The sequence below is a fragment of the Hydra vulgaris genome, chromosome 01, assembly GCF_038396675.1.
Source record: "Hydra vulgaris chromosome 01, alternate assembly HydraT2T_AEP".
Classification (NCBI taxonomy): Eukaryota; Metazoa; Cnidaria; class Hydrozoa; order Anthoathecata; family Hydridae; genus Hydra; species Hydra vulgaris.
This window is the reverse complement of record NC_088920.1, coordinates 61,697,501-61,720,504: the sequence shown is the minus strand read 5'-3', so window position 1 is coordinate 61,720,504 and position 23,004 is coordinate 61,697,501. Positions and strand designations below refer to the sequence as shown.

Genomic DNA, 23,004 nt, shown 5'->3' with positions numbered 1-23,004 from the left:
CATCATCTGCAAACAATGCTGCCTTAGATGTGAGAATATCTGGAAGATTGTTAATGTAAATTAAAGAGAGTATAGGGCCAAGGATAGAACCTTGAGGAACACCTGAAGTTACAGAATAAGAAGAAGAGTGTTGTCCATCGAGGACAACTTTTATGCTACAATTGGAAAGGAAGGATTCAATGATCTTAAAGATGTTGCCAGATACACCATAAGAAGAAAGCTTATGGAGAAGACCAGCATGCCAAACTTTATCAAAAGCTTTAGAAATATCAAGAGCAATGGCCTTAACCTTCCCACCTTCATCTAATGCACGATAAAACCTCTCAGTTATTACTGTTAGCAAATCAGCGGTAGAACGAGAAGATCGAAATCCATATTGATGGTCAAAAAGTAAGTTATTAGATTCAAGATGAGAAATTAAGTGTTTGTTAATTAAAGATTCAAAAACCTAGCTAATGATAGGAAGAAGACTTATGGGACGGTAGTTAGACAAATCAGATCGCTCTCCAGAATTTTTGAAAATAGGAATAACAGATGCCGCTTTCCAGCAGGCTGGAAAACAAGATTCTGATAAGCGCTTGTTAAATAGTTTTGAGAGTATAGATGACAGCTCCGGAGAACACTTCTGCAAGACAATAACGGGTATGTTTTCCGGGCCACAAGCTGTAGAAAAGTCTAGGCAGGAAATCACTTTAGATACAGATGCTGAAGTGATATGAATGTCAAGCAATGGATCAATCTGTTTGTTGGCAATATCAGGTAGAACGCAACTATTGGAATCAAGAGATGATATTGATGAAAAGTTTTTAGCAAACAATTCGGCTTTGTCTTTAGGTGAGGTAATAAAGTCTGAACCATACAAGAGAGGTGGAATTATAGATTTGCCCTTATTATTGATATTATTAAAGATTCTCCAGAAGTCACGAGAGCCTAATTTTTGAGATAAAATACGAGATTTCATGACCTAAGAACGGCGGGTTTTGGCGTTAGACAAAACCTTTTTACAATTGTTTCTAGGAGTAATAAACAGACGTCTTTTTTCTGGAGAATTGTTTTCCTGATAAATATGGAAGTAACGGTTTCGATTGGCAATCGCAGCAGCACAGTGTGAGGAAAACCATGGAGGAGAGTGAGGCTTGACCTAGAATTGTCGAGAAGGAATAAAAGATTCCATGCCAGCCTGAATCCACGAAGTTATGTAAGAAGCACATTTGTCGACAGGAAGACGAAAGATTTTTACCCAAGGGCCATCACGAAGAAAATCACTGAATGAATCCCAGTCAGCTTTACTGTAGTTGTAAGAGCTTCGATAATAGGGGGATTCAGGTAATGAAGAAGAATGAAATATTAGTTTTAGAGAGATCAAACTGTGATCAAAAGAATCTAAAGGTGAATGTGGAGAAACTGTGCACTGAATAGGATCAGAAACAAGACATAAGTCGAGTAAAAAAGGTAGATGATTCGGATTGTCAGGAAAGCGATTTGGAAAGTTGACTATTAGAGTTAGGGATTGAGAAAGGCAAAAGTTGTGGGCTTTAATGCCTGCAGAGTCACTGAAACTAGAGCCAAGCCATTCAGAGTGGTGAGCATTAAAGTCACCAACAACACCTATATTAGCTGATGGATAAACTTAACGAGTTCAGCCTGATTATCAATGCCTTGCATCAACCTGTCAGGTAAAGCTCACTGAGTTAATTAGAGGAACAGATTTCAAACGCTCCAGTAACCTCTATAGACTATCAATGATTGATTTTCTTGACTTTGCATTCTGATTGCTAATTTTTGGATTATAGCACGCCATAAACTTCCAACAAGACTTCTAGTTAATTCAGTACTACGTGTTAAAATAACGTCGTTTAGCAATCGGACAGACCCATGAACAACGACCATGCTGGGTGATAAAATAGGAACACAGACAACCAATGTGGTACCTGAAAGTATAAAGTACGTGTTAATATGTTATTAACTGTTATCATTTGCCTTTTCTAGGACCATGCCTGATTAATAAATCTTGGTTAGGACTTAATACAGTGCCATAGCTACTATTTAAACTTTCATCATTAAGCACATTATATAATTAAAGGAGGAGCTATTATCTAATATGTAGTTTTGGACAATGGCTTAAAATATTCGATTATTTCAAAGAAGTGGTGTGGATTGGAGTGAAAAAAGCTACGTTGATTGAGCTGAATGGTGTGATTGGCTCTGATGGGTCTAGTTATGAGGTAGATATTTTTGATAGAGAAAAAATTGTTACAGAACGACAAGAGCAAATTAAAAATCTTCAAAGGATTTGTAGAAAACAACGATAGACACTATTATTTCATCAATGGAAAGTATACCTGCAATAGTTATAGAAGGAGATACTGTTCAACATAGTAATAAAGTTAGACAATGGTATGCAACGTTGATTTTTGATTTAAATTTTAACAAAGGCAGATTTAAAACATACTGTAATAGTTTTGATTATGATACAACATTTGGTATAGAAAAAGAAGGAAGGAGTGCTGGCATGGCCGTCCTGAGGAAGGGGAGTGTCTAGCCCCCTTGCAAATTTTACTTGTCGGCCAATCGGACATCGTAGTCAAAAAGTTGGATCTATAGTTGGCAGTCGGCAAATATTGGCCAAGGAGGACGTTTTTTTTTTTTTAGATATTTTGCATAAAAATTTTATGGCTTTGGTTGGCAAAAAACAGATACGTCACCTCCCCATTAAAATTTCTTCGGGACAACCCTGAGAGCTGGTGATATTTATTTTCAATATGAACTTGGTGATGCACATAAAAATCAATTTATAGCATGGCAGGAAGGTACACAACGAGCACAACCATCAAACTTATAGTTGAAGATTTTAACGCTGTAGGTATTTATTTTACAGGAAATAAACCAAATATAACAGTAAAAGCAATGAATGTTTTTGAAGCGCTAAAAGATTTATTTAATGATATTTTCAGAAATATAAGGCTACGAAAAGTTACACTTTGATATTTAGATATTTAGCTGAAGTATCGCAGTTTTTATTATTTTTAGAGAAAGTAATTTTTCTTTTTTTTTGCTTGAAAAATGTACAACAACAATAGCTCCGATTCCTATAGTAACATAAACAAGAATAGTATTTTCAAAATCGAAGACAGAAGAGTTTTTGGTTTTATTTTCTTTTTTTGCAAATTTTTCTTTTTTCTTTTAATCTTCTTCTTCCATTTTTAAAACTTTTTCTTTCTGCTCACTTAGTCAGAGAGTCTGTTGTTTTTCTTTCCGTTTAGCTGGACGACTTGTTCTGCTAGATTTTTTTTTTGTTTTATTTTACGCTCAGGTGTTTCTTCCATTATGACTTATTAAGATTTTGTTAATGTTTAATTAAAAAATTGCTAACAATTGGTCCCGTTTATTAGGAAATGCTTACCATTTGTATCAATGCTTACTATTTGTTTAGGATTGCCTAACACTTTTAGTTAGTTTGTGTTTCAATAACTAGTATACATTCACCAATTATTTAAGGTTATAAATCTGGTGGAAGAAAATTAAACTTTATTCGTTTTAGGCAATCCCAAACTTAGATTCCTACCAACAAATTTTATTTACTTTCCAACTGATATATGGTTTTTTTCTATCGTATTCAAGAGAGCTAGCATGTGTTATTTGGCCCGTCCCTCCATTAACTGTAGTATAATTTGAATCAACTAAACTCTTTATATAAAGCATTGATTTCAATGGTGTTGGTAAGCCAGCTTTTGATATAATTTCATGCACTCCATTTTTTGAACTATAATAAGTACAAAGAGTTTTAAAATATATTTGACGCTTGACTATCTATTATTGGACAGGCAAACCATCGGCATTCATATTATCATCAAACCATAAGCATTCATATTATTTAGCTCTTGGTTATTTAATCTTCTGCCGATAAGTTTTAAACTGTTGTCTCCTAAAATAAATGCTGTTAGTCTTGACCTATACAAATTAACAAAGCTTTCTTCTGTTTCAACAGGTTTTTTAACCTGGTTTTCTTTCTCTATCATAAGCTCTTCTAAAATTTCTTCTATCGTATAAGTTCTAATATACAATAAGGAGATGTCATTCGATAGTACTACCCATCTATTAAAAATAAAGTTTTTTAATAGATGGGTAATACTATACCCATCTATTAAAAACAATACTCAAGCCCACCACCAGTTGTAAAGTATCTTTACCTGAACTGTCCTTCAAACAAAAATTTGATTATATTTTGCAAATTGAAACTTTTCAAAAAGCTGCGCATGTAGGGTCCTTAGAAATAGTAAAATTTTTCACTGATGAAGAATGCAAGTGGGATTATTTTAATATTGTATCAGCTGTGAGAAAAAAGCAAAAAAAAATATTTACTTTGTTACAAAACGCTGGTTACCCATCGAATAGATACACTTCTCTTGCTATAAACAATAGCGTTCATGCTGATATTACTGAGAGGACTAAATATAAATGACTTTCCGAAATGGCAAAAAGCTTAAATTCTTTAATAATATATGCAAAAGAATATTAAGTAGTACGTTTTTACATTTAAAGTTTTATATAACGATGCTTAAAGTTTTAAATAACGATCCCCACGACGTCCCTGGTAGTACCGCGCTTAACTTTTTTTCTCCGTGCAGCGGCCTTGTTTGTCAAGGTTCGTGTTTTGGAGTTAGAGAGTTAAGAGAGTGTTATAACCACTATTAAGTAGCCTTCTCATCTGTAGTGGTCTTTTCGGCCTTGAGGAGGTAAATAACAATAAAATAAAAAAAAAAAGTATTATATGGTGACACAAATTTTAAACGATTTATAAAAAAATTTTCTAAAAAACTTTTTTTATTGAAAAATGAGAAACTTTTTAGATTAGTCTATTTTACCGTATTTCGAGTTGTACTTCAATTATATTTCACTATGGTATTTACAAATACAAAACACTGAAATATAATGTTTAATAAGAAATAATAATATTTTAAATAATAAAATCTCCAGCCCCGTTAAATGTGTCTGAACTTCTCTGGTTGGGATGCACTGGTTGCTTGTAAGCATGATGGCTTCTTATAAGCCAGTGCTTATTACTATAATTATTATTACTTCTGAATGTCTTAATAAAAAAATCATCATGAGGAGGGCGACCCAATAACCATTTTGCACCAGCACATTTTTATTCCCTCCAGGGCCCTGAGATTAAAACATATACGCATGACTCAATAACCACAGAAAATTTATTGTGTTTTTGTATTAAATTAATTATTTAGTGTCTTACTCAAGATAATTTACTTTACCACTAATAAATAACACTATAAAGCTGCTTTACGATGTCTTAATTTATTTTATTAAACGTTTCATACTTTAATCATAGAAATAGTAGTAGGATAAAGGGAGTTTAGCGCCACCCGAGGCAGCCACCTGGGTATAAAATTTTTGTCATCGGGTTTGACGCCAGTTGAGCTCGCATTGCTACTACTACTCCACACGAACGCACACTCGTGCTTTGATTTCACACTGTTACGCGCACTATGAGAAATTGTTTGGACATCCCTCAGCAACTTCATTCTCCGGAAAAATTTTGGCGCCATGAAAAAAATCACCAAGTGGCTGTCCGCCAAAGGCTACCACTTGAAAATTTTACTTCTGCCTGTTCTGATACCTTTTCAGAAAATTTTTGCGCGCTTCATAGTTTAGTACTATCATGCGGCCTATCCATAGAGGGGTTTTTCACATCAGGGTTTTCAACTTTCTTTATTTTTAAAAATTATAAAAACACAATTAAAAACAAAGTTATATTTATTAGCTTAATAGAAAACCATTGTTCCTAGTATCCAGTTACTTATTGCCTTTTGGTTTGTGTTGTGACCGTGGGAAGCAAATATTCACCCTTAAGCTACTTACCACCCTATGGCTGGTCAGGTTAGCAGTGAGGGAGAGAATGTTATCTCTCTGGTTTCTAACCACCTTATGGCTGTGTGCAAGCTGTGAAAATGTTATCATTTACTTTATTGTTTCATAAGTTTGAGTTTTTTGTTGAGCCGAACTCTAGTAGTGACTCTTGTAGTACTTTTTTCAATCAGAGTAAAAGTATATATGACATGCAAAAATGATTTTTAACGCAAAAGACATTGTTTTTTGAACAAAAAAATAATAATACAGAGGACTGATGGGCTCCGGCCGTAAAATTAATAATGACATTATTTGCGTAAGTGTTGCAAATACAGGTCCTATTTACTAAGCATTGATAAGAAAAAAAAAGGTAAAAAAAAAAGATAAAACAAGATATAAACTAGTAAAATTAAATGGACAGAAAATTTTAAATCAAAATATTGAAAATTTTATTGAGAAGGGGTGTAAGATTGATGCAACCGTACATTTTGGTAGTGTTTGTTTAAGCTCTTCGGGAATTTCACTGCCACTCTATATGCAAAGGCAGTTATTGTAGAAAATATAGCTGCCGATGAAGAGTATTTATTATTAGACTTTATATATATATATTTTTGACCTTATATATATATATATATATATATATATATATATATATATATATATATATATATATATAGATATATATATAGATATATATATATATATATATATATATATATATATATATATATATATATATACATATATATATATATATATATATATATATATATATATATATATATATATATATATATATATATATATATATATATATATATATATATATATATATAAGTGGATTATTTACAAAATAAATAACAAAAAAAAGAATTGTTACAAATTGCGAGGTTAAATAGAGAAGAGTTTGACAAATATGTAGAAGCTTTAGGCGGTTATTAGCAAAAAGTTATCCGAGATTCTAAATCTTTATTTTAAAAATTATTCGATTTTCGAGATATTCGTAAGTGTTATACTAGATTTGTAGGGAAAGAGCTGCAAATGAATATGTTTTAATTTAAATGGATAAAGTTTCACATACTAACGATTTATTTAAACGGTTAGGCTTTAATAAATTAAAAGGTCTTAAAGAAAAAACACAAATTGAGATTCATAAAGTAAAACTTGAAGAACTTCAAATTACACCAGAGCTTGTTATTTCAATGACAAACGAAATTCTCGATAATTATTCTAATAATCTTTCTTAACATGTTCAACTGGCATGCTTACGCAGAGACTTAAAAATGCTAGAATATCAGAAAATATTAAAGGTTTAGCAAAAAGTAAAGTGGTTAATAAAGCTTTCACAGCTTATAAGAGAGAATGAAGTTAAAAGAAAAAAATGGTGACTGTATAAAAAAAATTAGGCAAAAATAATTATAAGATATATAATAAGAAATGGATGCAGTAAAAGAAAAAGAAATCGAAGAGCTACCCAACGCTTTTAAGTGAAAAAGTGATCACTTTAGCACAGTAGCGAGAAAAAGTCGCTTTATTAACAGCAACACTTCAACTAGCACCTAAGCCAGCGCCTAAGTAAGTTTTGGATTAGGAATTGCTCCATTAACTGTTGCTTTAGCAACAATGAATCATATCAATGTAACAAAATTATCTTGAACTGTTAAGCATCAATCTGAGCAAGTTTCTGAGCAAAATGCTTAGCAATCTTGAGCAACCAATTGAAAAATGCTGAGTATATACTCAATAGTAAAATGGAAGAAGACAAGCAGTCAAAGGTAAAAATAAAATTAGAAAAAAGAGTTAGAGCTGGGCAGATATCTGCTGCAAAGCGAAAAGAGAAGCAAGCTGCATTAATAAATGAGCTTGAAAAGTAAAAACGAACTTTTAAAGAAAGAAAAAGAATTTGAAAAACAAAAGTTGAAAAAAAAGAGGAAATTAAAGTAATGGATTTATCTTAATGTTTATTAGTAGGAGCACGAGTTCTTGGGGTAACTTACCTTGTAATGAAAACTAATGCTAGTCCTCTAGTTTCGTACCTCCGGCTGTTCCAGTTGTAGCTGCTGAACCGATAATAAAAACCGGTTTAGCCTGAAAGAGATTGTTAAAGTGTTTTTAAGGTCGTCTCATTGTTAGAAATTTTGTACATTATCAGTTACATCAGGTGGCTCATTTTTTTGCATTTCTGCGTCAACTTACCTAAGAAATTTTAAATATTTTTCCTCGAGGTTTTGAAACTCATCAGCTGTTAGCTCACCATCATTAAGCGCACGAGATATCCCTTTTTGAATAGAAGAAGCAGCTTCTGCAGCTAATGTAAATAACATGTGGAAGCAACACACAAGAAAAGCTTCACTGAAACTAATTACTTTTCCATCAGGTTTATGAAACTTGAATTAGAGTTGATCAATTATTTAATAAGATTGAAGAGCGCGCCAACTTAAATTATTTGGTTTCCAAACTTGGTCTGTTTTCGTTCCCTCAATTTTAGTATATAAATTAATATATAGTTAAGTATAGTTTCAAGTATTCGTTTTTGAGATCTTTGATAAGTTGCTTGCCAATTTGTCACATTTCAAAAGACCAACTAAAATGCTTGGAGAGCCTTGTCATACCATACGTTTCAAAGCAACCTCTGATTAGATTGACGTCTTTAACGGAATCGTCAATGTGTATGTTACAGTTGAGTTGAGTCTCAAAAACATACAGTTTACTGGACTAGCTCCAGTAAACTGTATGTTTTGAGAGATTTTGCATTTTATTACAAATATATACCTTTGAAAGGTGAGATCATAATAAATTGCAAAACCTATACCCCCAGCTGTGATAATAGCTGTAAGCTCCTCTTTATGATTCTTAGTGTCAGTATATACATCAGTTGGCTTTGTGTCTGCTCGTTTTGTTTCTGTTGGTTTTGTTTTAGTCAAACATTTTATTTTATTTACATCTGTCAACCCTAAAGAAGCTCCTACAGTGGCAATAAGCAACTAATTGTTATAATCAACCGTTGTATTTATTTTATGGATAAGATCACTTGGAATTATGTATAATTCTCCTCCAGGAGCAATATCAATAGAAAGAGAAGCATTTTGCATTAAAGTTTGATATGTATTAATGTCAAAATTTGCGTCAAACGGACGTTTAAATTGTGTTTCTAAAGAGTTAACAAACTCAGCTTGAGCTGAAAAAGCAGATATACCTTGCCCAATTATTGAACTTCGAACAGCCAGCTGTGCTGACAAAGGCATACTACACATTCCCAAAGTAATTTGCTAATAAATTGAAAGCCGCTTTTTATAAGACCATCTGTTTAATCAAGAATTTGACGTATCGCTGAAATTATAATATAATAATCACCTGTCTTTCCGTCTTGAACTAACCTTCTTGGATCATAATTATACTCCCACGTCTTAATATTTTTTTCTAAATCAATAATAACCTCAGTTTTAATTTTTTCAAAAATTTCTTTATTATAATCATATTTCAATGCATTAAAATGTACTTCATTCGAGATGTAAAGCTAAGCCTCCATAAAACGCGGCGTGCAGTATAATAAAATGAAAAATAAACAAAACTTTTGCCAAAAGATCTATATAATATAATATTAGTGTATTTACATCAGAGTAAGCAGCTGTACAACAGTCAGCAAAATTTAAAAAACATATATAACTGACATCCTCACTAAGAGTATAATCTTGAGAACATGAGGCTGTTTAAAACTATAAGTATAATATATACTTTGGTTTAAAACTGAAATCTTTGTTGACAAAAACAATATTCAACGTTTGTAATAGTTAATAGACATCGACTTGCCCCTCCTATTGTGTAATAACTTACATCACTCAATTTTACATCTTAAGTTTTGAGACTTAATTAGGCAGATCTTCGAGTGGTTTTATTCATTATACGGATAATAATGAGGACCACCTCCTATGTATTGTCCATCGCTTCCAGCTGGTAGTTTGTTAACAAATCTTGATAGTATATCTTGATTGCTATCTGGAAAGGGATACTGTTGTAGCCATTCAAGTTGAACTTCCTGATCTACTTTAATAGCATATTATTTAGAATCATTTCTTGGTTTTTCAATATTTATTTTGTTATTATTAACTAAATCATATTTAAAGTCAAAAAAGCCAATAGTGTCATCTGGCATTAAGTATAGTCTTGTTCCTGGCTTATAATAAGACATTTTTATACTTTAACGTTGTTTATTTCTAACAGTACGTTTTTTTTAGTGTTATATTTATCAATTTGTCGTATTATTACAGCTCCAGCAGCTATGAAAAGGATCCAAACATTTTGTTTAACAAATCCAATAATTTTAGAATCTTTAATAAAAATCTAATATAAAATATTACCTATAAAAGGAATTGCGTCTGCAGTTTTTAAGGCTAACCACTTTAAAGAGTTTGCGAGATGGTCGAGATTATTTCCAGGTCCACCGCTATCAGTTTTACCTCCTTTGTCACCTCTTTTGTCGTTGTTCTTTGCTTTAACAACTACTCCGCTAGTAATGCTATTATTATTTGTTTAAAGTACAACTAAAATGTTGTTATTACAGAAAATAGTGTTATCCCCTATTCACGAAAGCAAGTTTAATTCTTTGACGTACAGTAAGTCGTTCATCGTGAAAAAATGTTCTAATTAGCTTTCGTATCTCTTTTATCTGACTTTATTATTTATCACGATTAAATGTTTCAAGCTCTATATCACCTTGCTCTCTGTTATTTATTGCTTTTATTCTATCATTAATTCTTTTTACAATAACTTGAGCTGCACGTTTTTTGCTCCTTTCTTTGTCAAGAAGATTACTTGTACTTAGCATCTCTTTTCTTATGCTGCGAATTTTTACTTTTGGTAAAGCATTGCTTGCTGTAGTTAAAATTTTGTTTAAAACAGCAATAACTTGTACCCCCTTTTCTTCAAAAGATTTTTTAATAGGTGTATTAATTTTATCGGCAAGTTAACAATCCTGTTAAGATCTGCATCAGATATAAGTGCCTTTTGTGTAAAATGAACTATCCCTAAATCTTTAAGCATATACTGCCATATAGAACTATTGTTCAAAACTCTGAATTTTGTTTCATTATTTTTTGTTATGTAAATTTTATAATTTTTATTTGTCTTTGGTTCTGTACTTTCAAAAATAGTTTCATCTTCAAATAAAAAAGTTCGCCACAAACCCTTTTTCTACTAATTTTAAAAATATTTTCTTTACTAGTAATAATTTTAGGCCTTTTATAAAAAACATCAAGTGATTTAATTATTTTAAATTTTGTTTCTAGATCATCATATTTAAAATCAAAATTTTTTTTATTAAAAGTGCCTTCCAAATTTTTTAGTTCTTTTCTAAGAAATGAAATTTTCTCTCCTGGTTCAGATGGTATTTCAAAAAGTTTTATCTCCGCTTCTGGAAAAGCTTCGCTTAGATCAATATCAATAAATGATATTTCAGCAGTCCCATCGTGGAGTAAAGGATCAACTTCGCTTGGATAGATAGCTTCTACCATCTTGTAGAGAACAATATATTAGATAGTAATGTCACCTCTAAATACAACAAAAATGAGTTCATCTCTTCAATCAAGTTATGGTACTTTGTTAGACCCTCGGCGCAACATTACCACAGTGTATGGTGTCCGAGGTGAAAGACAAATTATTACTGTAAGTTTAAATCCATCAACCCTAGCAAGCCCATAAGGTCAAACTTTTAATTGGTTTTCCAACTTTATCACTATCAATGATATTAGTGCCTGGATCAGTTCGTTTGCTTTACGATGTTGTTCTCACTTGAGGTACAGATCTTAAAGCAAGGCTTGAAGCAAATCTAGGTCGAAGCATTATTAATAAACTTTCAATAAAAATAAAAGGTCAGGAAGTTCAAAGTATTTTAGACTATGGTAATTATTGGAGTGTTCGAGATTGGTTCTTAACCTCATCAGTACGAGCTCTTCCCGACAGATTAATCCAAGGTATTGGTAACCAAATTGATCCAGGAAATTTAACTCTTTTGAGGTCTGGATCAAGCACTGTTTCAACAACTGCAGCTAATGCTGAAATATTGCTTCCATATAGGCGAGGTCCAGTTCCAGGTGGTTCAAAGTATTTCATACCTCTTGATTTTGAATTGTTTAATATTCAATGATTTTAATTAGGGTACCCAACAACTTTTGGTATTTCATTTCAGAAGCTGTCCTGATCAACATTTAAGCTTATCAGGGCTAAAGCCTAATAATACAGGTGATGGCATCCAAATACTTACTACTCGAACAGCTGGTACGTGATAAGTAGATACTGTTGTGTTCCTTTTTATGGATGCAGTAGCTGTATTCGGTGAAGGCCTTTTTTCTCAAGCTTTATATTAACAATCAATAAATATAAATAACATGCTGTTAAAAAAGTTTATTTCCCCTCCATCAAATGGCAGCTTAATAGTACTAAACCATGTAGGGGAAAAGTTTTCTGAAAAGGTATCAGAATTAGCAGCGATAAAGCTAGGTGCCGCAGAAGTGTAATTGTCAAGTGGCAGACTTTGGCGGACTACCACTTGATGATTTTATTCAAGGTGCCAAAAGTTTTCCAGAGAATGAAATTGCTTAGAGGGTTAAAAAAAATTTTCTGATAGTGCGCGTGACAGTGTGAAATCAAAGTGCGAGCGTGCGTGCGTGTGTAGTAGTAGTAGCAATGTGAGCTCGACTAAGGTCATACCCAATGCAAAAAATTTTTTACAAAGGTGGCGCTAAACTGCAATCATCTTACTATTGAAATAATCATATTTATTGAATCTACTTGGCAAAATTGATACATATTAACAACAATAAGTTATTATTAAATTGAATGCTCGTGTGTTTTATTTGTGTGTTTTGATTTATAGTGAGACCCAGGACCTTCAAACATAGAAGGGACCCAGTTGAAACCTTCCCTCTCCCCCACCTCACTTGCGAGTAACGTAAGTTAAAACTGCATCCGTTTACGGCGCTTTTTCATAAAGCTTTTGTTGCATACAAAATGAACAATTTTGTTTTAACATAATTCGTATTCGGTTAATATTTTGTTTTAGTAAACAAACTGTTTGTATACGCAATTAAAATTCACCCTGTATTTGTTAATTTTTAACCCCTTCCCTCCTGTCACCCCCTACATACTTGCACCCCCTCTCTCTCCTAAACTGTGAAGGCAGTACATAAGAAACGTAAATAAAATTTTTGACTAAAATATTTTCTGAAAAGACTTAATAAGCAATAATAAAGTCATACTGAAGTAATTGTATGAAGTTGCTCTTGGTCATGGGGAGAAAACTGTTTTCAATTTGATAACTTTCATTAGGCTCGTCCATAAACTACGTCACGCTTAAGGAGAGGGGAGGGGTAGGTGATTTTGTGACAATTTGTTACAAAGGGAAGGGGTGGGGGGTCTTGATTATGTGACGCAACATTTTTTTTTAGCTTTAAATCTAGAGAAGACTTTTTTTAATTAAAAGAGTATCTAACCAAACCAAATCCCTCAACTGATATATCTACGTGTTGATTGCAAAATCAACTACACCTAAATCGAACTTAATTGATGTGTACAGTCTATTAACGGAGTATTTACAAACTGTTAACGGACTGTTACGGCTTTAACAGTCCGTTAATAGTCTGTTAACAGGCTGTAACTACTGTGCAATACACGTTCTGCGCTTTGACTTTATATGGTCTAAGTGCAGAACTTTATTTAATTGGTGGACAAAAGTGTGCAGCAACAAAAAAAAAACCTTTGTGCACTAGCTAAAAAAATAATAACAATTTGGTACCGAGAGGCGAACATGGAAACCTTGGGTTTCTAGCCTGAAGCAAAGCCCACTCGGCCACGCTCACCCTGCAAGTTGGAGGAAAATTATATTTCTAAAATAATACTTTTGCATGTATAATATTCTATTGCGTATTATTATGTGTTATATAGTATATAAAATATTTTCCATGTATTATATATCGGAAGCAGTGACGGATCCAGCAATTTGTGGTGGGGGATTTTGAAATTTTTTTGTATTTTGTACCATACTTGCGTCTCCTAAAAAAAAAAAAAAAAGGTAGGTTTTTAAAATTGGTATTATGTGTAGGATAGCGATGTTAATTTATACAACTTTAGACGGAACGATTGGGGTGAAAAAAAAGAATAAACAGACTGAAAAGTACAAATTAATTAACTCAAAAAAGTTCAGAAAATTATAGATTTTATTACATTTATAATCGTTTTGTATTTTGTAAAATTTTGTACCCCCTCCACCTAAAAATTTCCTCCGTCAGGGTACCCCTTCCCTAAAAATTTAAAAAAAAAAGTTTTAGGGGAGAAAAAATTGTTGCGTAATATTGGAGAGGGGAGTTGGTAGGATTTCCAATGCTGATTCGCTATTCGATATTCCAATACTGATTCCCAAATTTCTAACTGATTTGCAGAAATTTGACCTAAAAGTTGAAACAATTTTTTTGCCTTGTTTTCTGCATAACGTAAGTTAAGTAGCATTTTCAGTAATAAGTTGGCCTTCTTTTCGCCAGACTCGAAACTTTTTAACTTATTTTATTAATTTACAGTTTGAATAGGCAAATATTTAATAAAGTTGTTGTTCGAGTAATTTAAGTTAAAAATGGAATGCCTTATAGAGGTATAGATATATTATAAGAAAAATAAATTTGCGTTTTACTCTGTAATTGCTTCTTTTGATAAAATTAATAAATTACTTCAAATAAGTATAAAGTAATTATAAAAAAGTTTTAGTCAATTTAAAGCAAAATTAACAAATGTAGGTTTCCTTAAGGTACTTCTATACAACTAAAAAGGTGAAAATCTTAAAATTTTCATTTTTTTTATTATAATTGCTTTGAGATTAAAATTTATTACAGAATCTTAACTTGTCATCAAATTTTGATAGAAAAAAAAAGAAATCGAGGTTATTTTATTATATCTTCATGTTGGTATAGATTTTTACTCTTAGCAACGCCCTTAGCAACCAAGTTATGGAATTATAACACCTCTATTGCAAGTTATTTCTATTGCAATTCCATCCCAATTTATTTTCAAGTATTCTTTATGCACTTCGCATAACGGAAAAAAAAAAAAATTTTCCGGAATTTAGTCAAGACTCTCGCTAGAATAATGCCTTCATGACCAAACGTAAAATGTGAACGAGTGTTTAAATAGAATTATTTGGACACGCTGTCCAAATTCTACTTATTGTAGCAGAAAAGTATTTACAACTGGTGTGTATTCTGCTATCATAAGTTTCAATGATGGTATTAATTGTATTGGTAATGTTTTTGATTGTCTTAATGTTCCACGCGAAAGTTTTTTTGAAAAAAATGCATTAAAAAATGGCCATAATAGAGCTTCAATTTATTGTAAGTAGTCATCTATTATTTTAAAAACACAGAGAAAAGTAAAAAAGTCTAAGAGAAGAGTTATATTTAAAAAAGAAGACGTTAAAGAATACCAACCCTATAATTCTGGATCCCATTGAGTTAGTTCTGTTTTGTTTAATGTTAATAAATATTATCTGATTTTTAAAACCGTTTTTTCACAGAACATGTTTTTTATTGTTTTAGTTATACCGTTTACATATTTTGAAATTTTCCACAAATTTTCGCTACTTATATAGCTACAAAATGACCCTCATTAAAGAGTCTTGTTTATTCAGATTTGTACTTATGAAATTTTGAATAGGCGAGAAAAACTGTGAAAATCACCAATTCTGATGAAAATGACTATATTTTTGCAAGTTTTGATAGTTTGAACGTGAAAGTGGCACAGATTGTAGTTAACATTGTTTTAAAACAACAAATTTCAAAGTTTAACAGTCACTCTGAGATAAATAATCGTGTAAACGGTTTAGCCCCTTTTTGGGACCAAAACACACTTTTTTATTACGACTGAAAAAAAAAAAAAAAAGCAGTTTATTTCATTTTGTCTTCATTCGACCCATATATGTAATTTATATTAACTATACTTGCAGGTAATGTATTTTAAGAAAAAAGTTGTCTAATTGTATAGAAGTACCTTAATGCTTTGAACTCTATTTTTAAGGACGATTTGGAAAGAGAATTGGTTTTGCTCATTGTTTATTTAGATATGTGAATTTAAAGCAGCGCCACACTCGGCACAACCATTTATAAATTTTATTCCACTGACTTTATCATTTTCCTTTATTTTTGATTTTGAAAAAAAAGTGGAGGAGACCCCTGCCCCCCCCCCCCCCCTTGTCGTCAGCTCTGCGTTTTAAACCTGCCCCAATTAATTTCTGATTCTACCTTTTCACCACTTTTTACTTTGACTCTAACAAAAGGTTATAAGAGAAAAAACTATAACCAAATAATTCCTTGCTCAAGTACCACATGAGTTAACGTAGTGCTGAATTTGCAGTTTGTGATATTTTATTATCAATGGTCTTGTAAACTTCCGAATTTTTTATCGCTTGGTGAGGTGGCTCAAACAATGCCTTCAAATACAGAAGTGTGGAAACAGAATAACTCTCGTGTGTGGTAACAGATTAAATGTTTTTTCTCTTATATTAGTGTTATCTTATTTTTTCTAAACATATATCTTATACATTAACATATATCTTATACATTAAACATATATCTTATACATTAAACATATATCTTATACATTAAACATATATCTTATACATTAAACATATATCTTATACATTAAGCATATATCTTATACATTAGCATATATCTTATACATTAAACATATATCTTATACTTTAAACATATATCTTATACATTAAACATATATCTTATACATTAACATATATCTTATACATTAAACATATATCTTATACATTAAACATATATATTATACATTAAACATATATCTTATACATTAAGGAAACTGCATTATGAGTGATGACATTAATCATTTATACAACATGATGAAAAGCAAAAAGTTCACCATACACTTTTTTTAGGAATTTTACCATAGTCATCTCTTGGCTAATTTTTTGTTTCCAGACTTTCTCTTGCTAATGAAATTAAATCATTCCTCAACTGCTGAACCTACCCATGCGCCATTCTTTGATAATTAGCATAACTACAACCTTCTCTAAAACTTTTAATTTATTCTATATTATAAAAATCCTCTCCTCCTTTAAATTTTTAAATAAAAGAATATCAAGTCCACGGCATTTAAACACATCAGACACAATCAGTCGTTATAATTTTATAGATACAATGCATGTTTGCAGAATACGTTGGATCATTATGTAATAAAATGTAAATTATGATCGAATCTTTATGAATGTAAAATTATGTATTTTTTATAATAGAAGTAAAGTATCATAAGTTCTTTCTGTAATTGTAATATTGTAGAGCTGAGAATTCCATATATCTGATCTTTGATTTCTTTGGTGTTGAAGTACCAATGCAAGCACTGGTTATTTCATTGAGAATAACAAACTGTATTTGCTAGAATCCAGTCTTTTTACTTAAAGCAATTGTAATTTATAACAAAAAATTATAAAACTTAGTTTTCGAACTGACAATTTTAATGTTATGCAATATGCACCTAACTGTTTGTTGAATATACAAATGAGGTTTCACCATAAACCAACAACTTTTCAAGTCAAATAAAACAAAAAGTAGTTATGGCTAATACTCATATCATAGTTATTTAGGTTTCAATGAAAACACTTCCTTTTATCCAGTATCCTACTTATTATTCGACTGTTACGCCACTTAGTATTCCACTAGATCAGTTTTGTCATACAAAAATTATAAGCAATGAATAATAACAAACTAAATTTTTTTTCTCTCAATGTGTTATTAACTCTCCATATATAATTATAAAGTACGTATATTTGTTACATTTAGACAAGACATGATGTATTGAATTTATTATTATCTTTGTTTTCTTTCTTAGCTACAGTCCACAAACTTTTGACTTTATAACTTGTCAAGACGTTACGGGTTCCAGTACTTGTTTACAAAATGAAGGCAGCTGTGTAAGAAATAATGCCGGATATGACGTGAAGATCACAAATAGAGGAACCGAATCTACTACAAGAATTTTTATACCAAATTCTTGTTCTTGCGAACTTAAATTTAATTCTATTTTTGCTAATCGAATTTTATAAGCTAAAAAGATACTAAACTTCTTTTTTTGTTTTTGGTTTGTTTTATGTATATTGTTTTTATCCAGTCTTTAAAATATCTTATTATAGACTAGTCATTGCAAACATGGCCAAAAAGTCACGAGGCTGCATTATTTGTTTTTTTATAAATCTGTTTAAACGTATTAAAATGTTGGGAAAAAATTTTTATTTTTCCTAACAGGGACAGAGACGTCTATAAGAGGTCTAAATTTAGAAGGCTTTGAGACATCACATATCTGTAATCTTAAAAACATCTAGATGTTAACACCTCTTAGACGTCTAAACTTAAATAAAGATCTAATATGATTAATGTTAAAGCCATCTTGATGTTAACATTTTATAGACGTCTAAATTCGTTATCTTGTATTATTTACCATTAAGACATCTGCTTTTCACATGTTTTTAGAACACCTTTTATCAGGAATTTTAAAGACGCCTACTACTCAAGCACCTTTTAGTTGTCTAAATGTAGACGTCTGTGTGATGCAGTGCAATTAAGAAAATAAATAAGTACTTTTAAATTTTATTTTTTAACTCAGCGTTCCTGCAGAATGGAGCACTTCTTAGTATGTTTTGCATTTTCTTATACTACTCACTTTTTGTAGTTTTGGAAAGTTATAGAACACAGCATTGTATATAAGGCATTAATCTTTTTTACCCGCAATTTTGATTTTTTTATTTCTTCCTTTACCATGGCCTTGCATGTTTAAATTAACCAAAACTCTATAATTTAAATAAAGAAATATTGAAATTAAATTTGCGGATACAAAAATTTGTGAAACATGACGCTTGTTTATATATATATATATATATATATATATATATATATATATATATATATATATATATATATATATATATATATATATATATATATATATAAATATATATATATATAACTATATATATATATATATATATATATATATATATATATATATATATATATATATATATATATTTATATATTTTAGGACGGTCCTTAAAAGACACTAAAAATTAACTTTTTAAAAGTTGTTGTCTGACCCGTTAATTAGGTTCCATTACACAAATGCCTCAAACCACTTTTAAGTTTTGCGATTTGACAAAAAAAGTTGACATGGAAATTTTATATATATTCATATGTATATATATATATATATATATATATATATATATATATATATATATATATATATATATATATATATATATATATACATATATATATATATATATATATATATATATATATATATATATATATATATATATATATATATATAGATATATAGATATATGTATATATATACATATATATATATACAGTCCCTGGCAAAATTATTAGACGCACTCGAGTTTTTTAAGAATATATCGCATTATACCAGTTTATTTGCAGTACATTCACATTTAAACATGGGTGTGATGGATTTTAATGTAGGAAATTTGTTAAACAGTTCGTGTTTGTATGTATTTTCCATTTATGGTATTACACTGTGAGTCAATTAGTACATTAACGCGTACAAGTCGAAAGCTGCTCCAGTCGCGTTTGCGGTGTCTTCAGTTGCGGACGTGTTTATCTGAAGTGTTTGTTTATTTAGCAGTTTTACAGTAAATATTACGCATTTAAATGTTTATTTCGTGTGCAACGTTTATATATAATAATAAGTTTGAACACTTTAAACATGGGTAAAAATGCCGATCTTACATCACGCAAAAAAGCTGAAATAAAGGCCCTTGTGAATGCTAAAGTACTTTCAAATCGTGAAATATCACGAAGATTGGAGATATCTGAAGCTAGTACACGACGCATAAAACAGAAAATTGAATCAGGGGAAGAATTGATCCCAGAACGAAAGAAAAAATGCGGCAGAAAGCCTATTTTCACTACAAGGGCAGAAAGATCTTTAAAGAAAATTTGCCTTGAAAACAGATTTGCTACCACAAAACTGATAACATCGCAACTTCAAGGTGTTAATGTGAATGCTTCTGAACGCGCTGTTCGAAGAAAATTAATAGATATAGATTTTAAGGCCTGCCGCCCTGCCAGGAAGCTCAAGTTAACACCTGCAATAAAAGCAAAGCGTCTGACGTGGGTCAAACAGTTCCGTGATAAAGATCTGGACTTCTGGAGATCGGTAAGTTGTTACAATTTCTTCACAAATAATGCATTTAATCTTTTTCTATGATGACAGAAGACCAGCACAAATGTTTAGTGTTTTTTGTTGCTATTTTTGACAGATCTGCAATAGTGTTGAAAGCACATTTTAAATTTTGCAGAACAAAGCTTAGTTTGTGCGTCGTCGTCACGGAGAAAAATTTCATCCTGCTGTGTTGTTCAGACTGTAAAGCACCCTACAAAAGTGATGATTTGGTCAGTCATCAGCAGCAAAGGCACTGGACGTCTGGACGTGGTAAATGGTATGATGAAGCAAGGCCAGTACAAAAATGTCTTGCAAAATCAGTTGATTCCGCAGCTCCAAGAATGGTTTCCAAATGGAGAACCATTCACTTTTATGCAAGATGGAGCTCCCTGCCGTACAGCCCGCTCTGTCAAAGCTTTTTTGGGAGAGCAAAATATTCCTCTGTTGGATTGGCCGAGTAATAGCCCGGATCTGAACCCCATAGAAAACGGTTGGGAGTTGATGAAAAGAGAAGTGGCTAAAGATTTCATCACAAACAAACCTCAAAGAAAGAATAATTTACGTCTGGAATTATCATCCTCAAATGCAGGAGACTGTACAGTCCTGTATTGACAGCATGCCGCGCAGAATTAAAGCTCTTCTAGCGGCTAAAGGTGGCTCAACAAAATATTGACATTTAAGTATGTTTATGTCCGTTTTCTTTAAAGAGTCAATAAAAACATATTGTTCTTTCATGATGATATTATATTTGTAATATAATAGAGATAATCAAATAGATAAACAAAAAACATTTATTGCACCTGGTAAATACACAATTCCTGTATGGTATCACAAGATAATTTCCACTTTTCATAAAATTTTATGTTGCGTCTTCTAATTTGGCCAGGGACTGTATATACATATATATATATATATATATATATATATATATATATATATATATATATATATATATATATATATATATATATATATATATATATATATATATATAATGGAAAAAGGTATGCCAATCAAAAAAAACATAACTGAATTTTTGAAATTTGAAAAAAGAATTATTTATTTTAAATAAATATATAAATGATAAAAAAACACTAGAAGCCTTTCACTATTTTCATCAGTAGTGCTATGTTTAATGCTTTATCAAATTTTTTTATATAACTGTAGAAAGCTAGATAATAGAAAAGTTAAATTGCTATATTGTAACTATGAGTTACCATTGTAACATTTTTTTATCGAAAATTGAGCAAGTGAATCCTGTCAAACTTCAATTAGTTGATAACATTTCATTGCAGGAAAGGATAGCACTTAAAGAACTTAAAGAAATGAAAGACATTGTTATCAAAAAAGCAGATAAAGGTAACACTCTAATTGTAATGGAATCAACATACTATAAAGATAAACTTGTTAATCAAGATCATCTATCTTCTTTAAATACTTATGAAAAAACAAATTTTGACTCAGATAAAAGAGTTTTCAAACATCTTTAAAAAATGATTGCTAAACATAAATGTCTAACACAAAACGAAATAGACTACATTACAAATTTTGAATGGAAATCTAGTATTTTTTACGTTATTCTAAAAATTCATAAATGCAATGAAATAATTAAAAAGGTTCAAGAATCTAGTTCTCCGTTTATAGAAATAAAACCTCCGAAAGATTTAAAAGCTCGACCTATTATTGCTGGAATAGACTCACCAACATCACACTTAAGCCAATTGCTTCATACAATATTATCTCCGATTGTAAAAAAACAAAAAACTTATATAAAAGATGATTGGGATTTCTTAAGAAAAATCCCTTGAAATATTGATTCAGACAGAGTAATACTAACATGTGACATTGTCAATCTATACACAAGTATTCCACATAATCTAGGTCTTAAACCATTACAATACTGGAATGAACAACAGAAAGATTTAATAGCAGATTGATTCACCTCCGATTTCCTCTTAGAATCGGCATCTTTCATTTTAGAAAACAATAATTTTATTTTTGACGACCAAGTATACCATCAGATTACAGGTACAGCCATGGGTACAGACTTTGCCCCAGACTATGCATGTCTTACAATTGGATTTTTAGAAGAAACTTTGCTTTTTCCGAAAATCTTACCAAAATACTTTTCAAAAGAAGAAGTTAAAAATATTGAACAGTTTTATTTTAGATATGTTTATGAAGGTTTTAACATATGGCCAAAAAATCTAGACATCGCCAAGTTTAAAAGTTCTCTAGAAGAACTACATAATTCAATTAATTTTACGGTTGATTAGGTACACAATACAATGAAAACGGAAATATCTACAATGTCATTAATTTTTTAGATGTATCGGTTATTCTTAAAAACAACAAACATATCAAAACAGATAAATTTTACAAAGAAGCAAATACCCACGACTATTTAAATTATAATAGTTTTCATCCTTTCCACATAAAAGAAATATCTCATATAATCTTGCTAAAAGAATAATTGTTTTTACCTCGGATTTAGCTACAGAAAAACTACGTTTAACGTAACTAAAATTATGGTTTAAAGAATGTCTTTACCCAGATAATATTATAGAAAAAGCATTTCATAATGCCAAATTACAAGGACCAGCACCTTTAAAAAAATCCAAAGAAGTTTTTCCTCTGGTAACTACATTTTATAGCAATTTAAACTGCCAGCCTATTTTAACAGAAAGTAACCTTTTACTTAGTCTACCTACTAATGGAAGGGTAAAGGAGGTTTTTTCAAATATACATCCAGTAATAGCCTTCAAACAACCACCAAATTTACTTAGACAACTAACTTCTTCAAAATTTCATTCTATTTCATCTATCAAAAAAACGACTTTATTCAAATGTAAAGATATTCGTTGTAAAATTTGCCAATTATATTTACAAGAAGTT

At 30.8% G+C, this 23,004-nt stretch overlaps 1 protein-coding gene across 5 annotated transcripts in view; it reads left to right on the top strand.

The window, feature by feature from the left end:
- The window catches only part of LOC136075500 (uncharacterized), a 96,759-nt gene extending 78,760 nt beyond the window's left edge, over positions 1-17,999 (top strand). For all 5 annotated transcript variants that reach the window (XM_065788868.1, XM_065788866.1, XM_065788869.1 and 2 more), the window contains one exon: positions 17,755-17,999. In XM_065788868.1, coding sequence (XP_065644940.1) covers positions 17,755-17,968 — 214 coding nt within the window. In that variant the 3' untranslated portion in view covers positions 17,969-17,999. The remainder of the gene's footprint in view (positions 1-17,754) is intronic.
- The last annotated feature ends 5,005 nt before the right edge of the window (positions 18,000-23,004 follow it).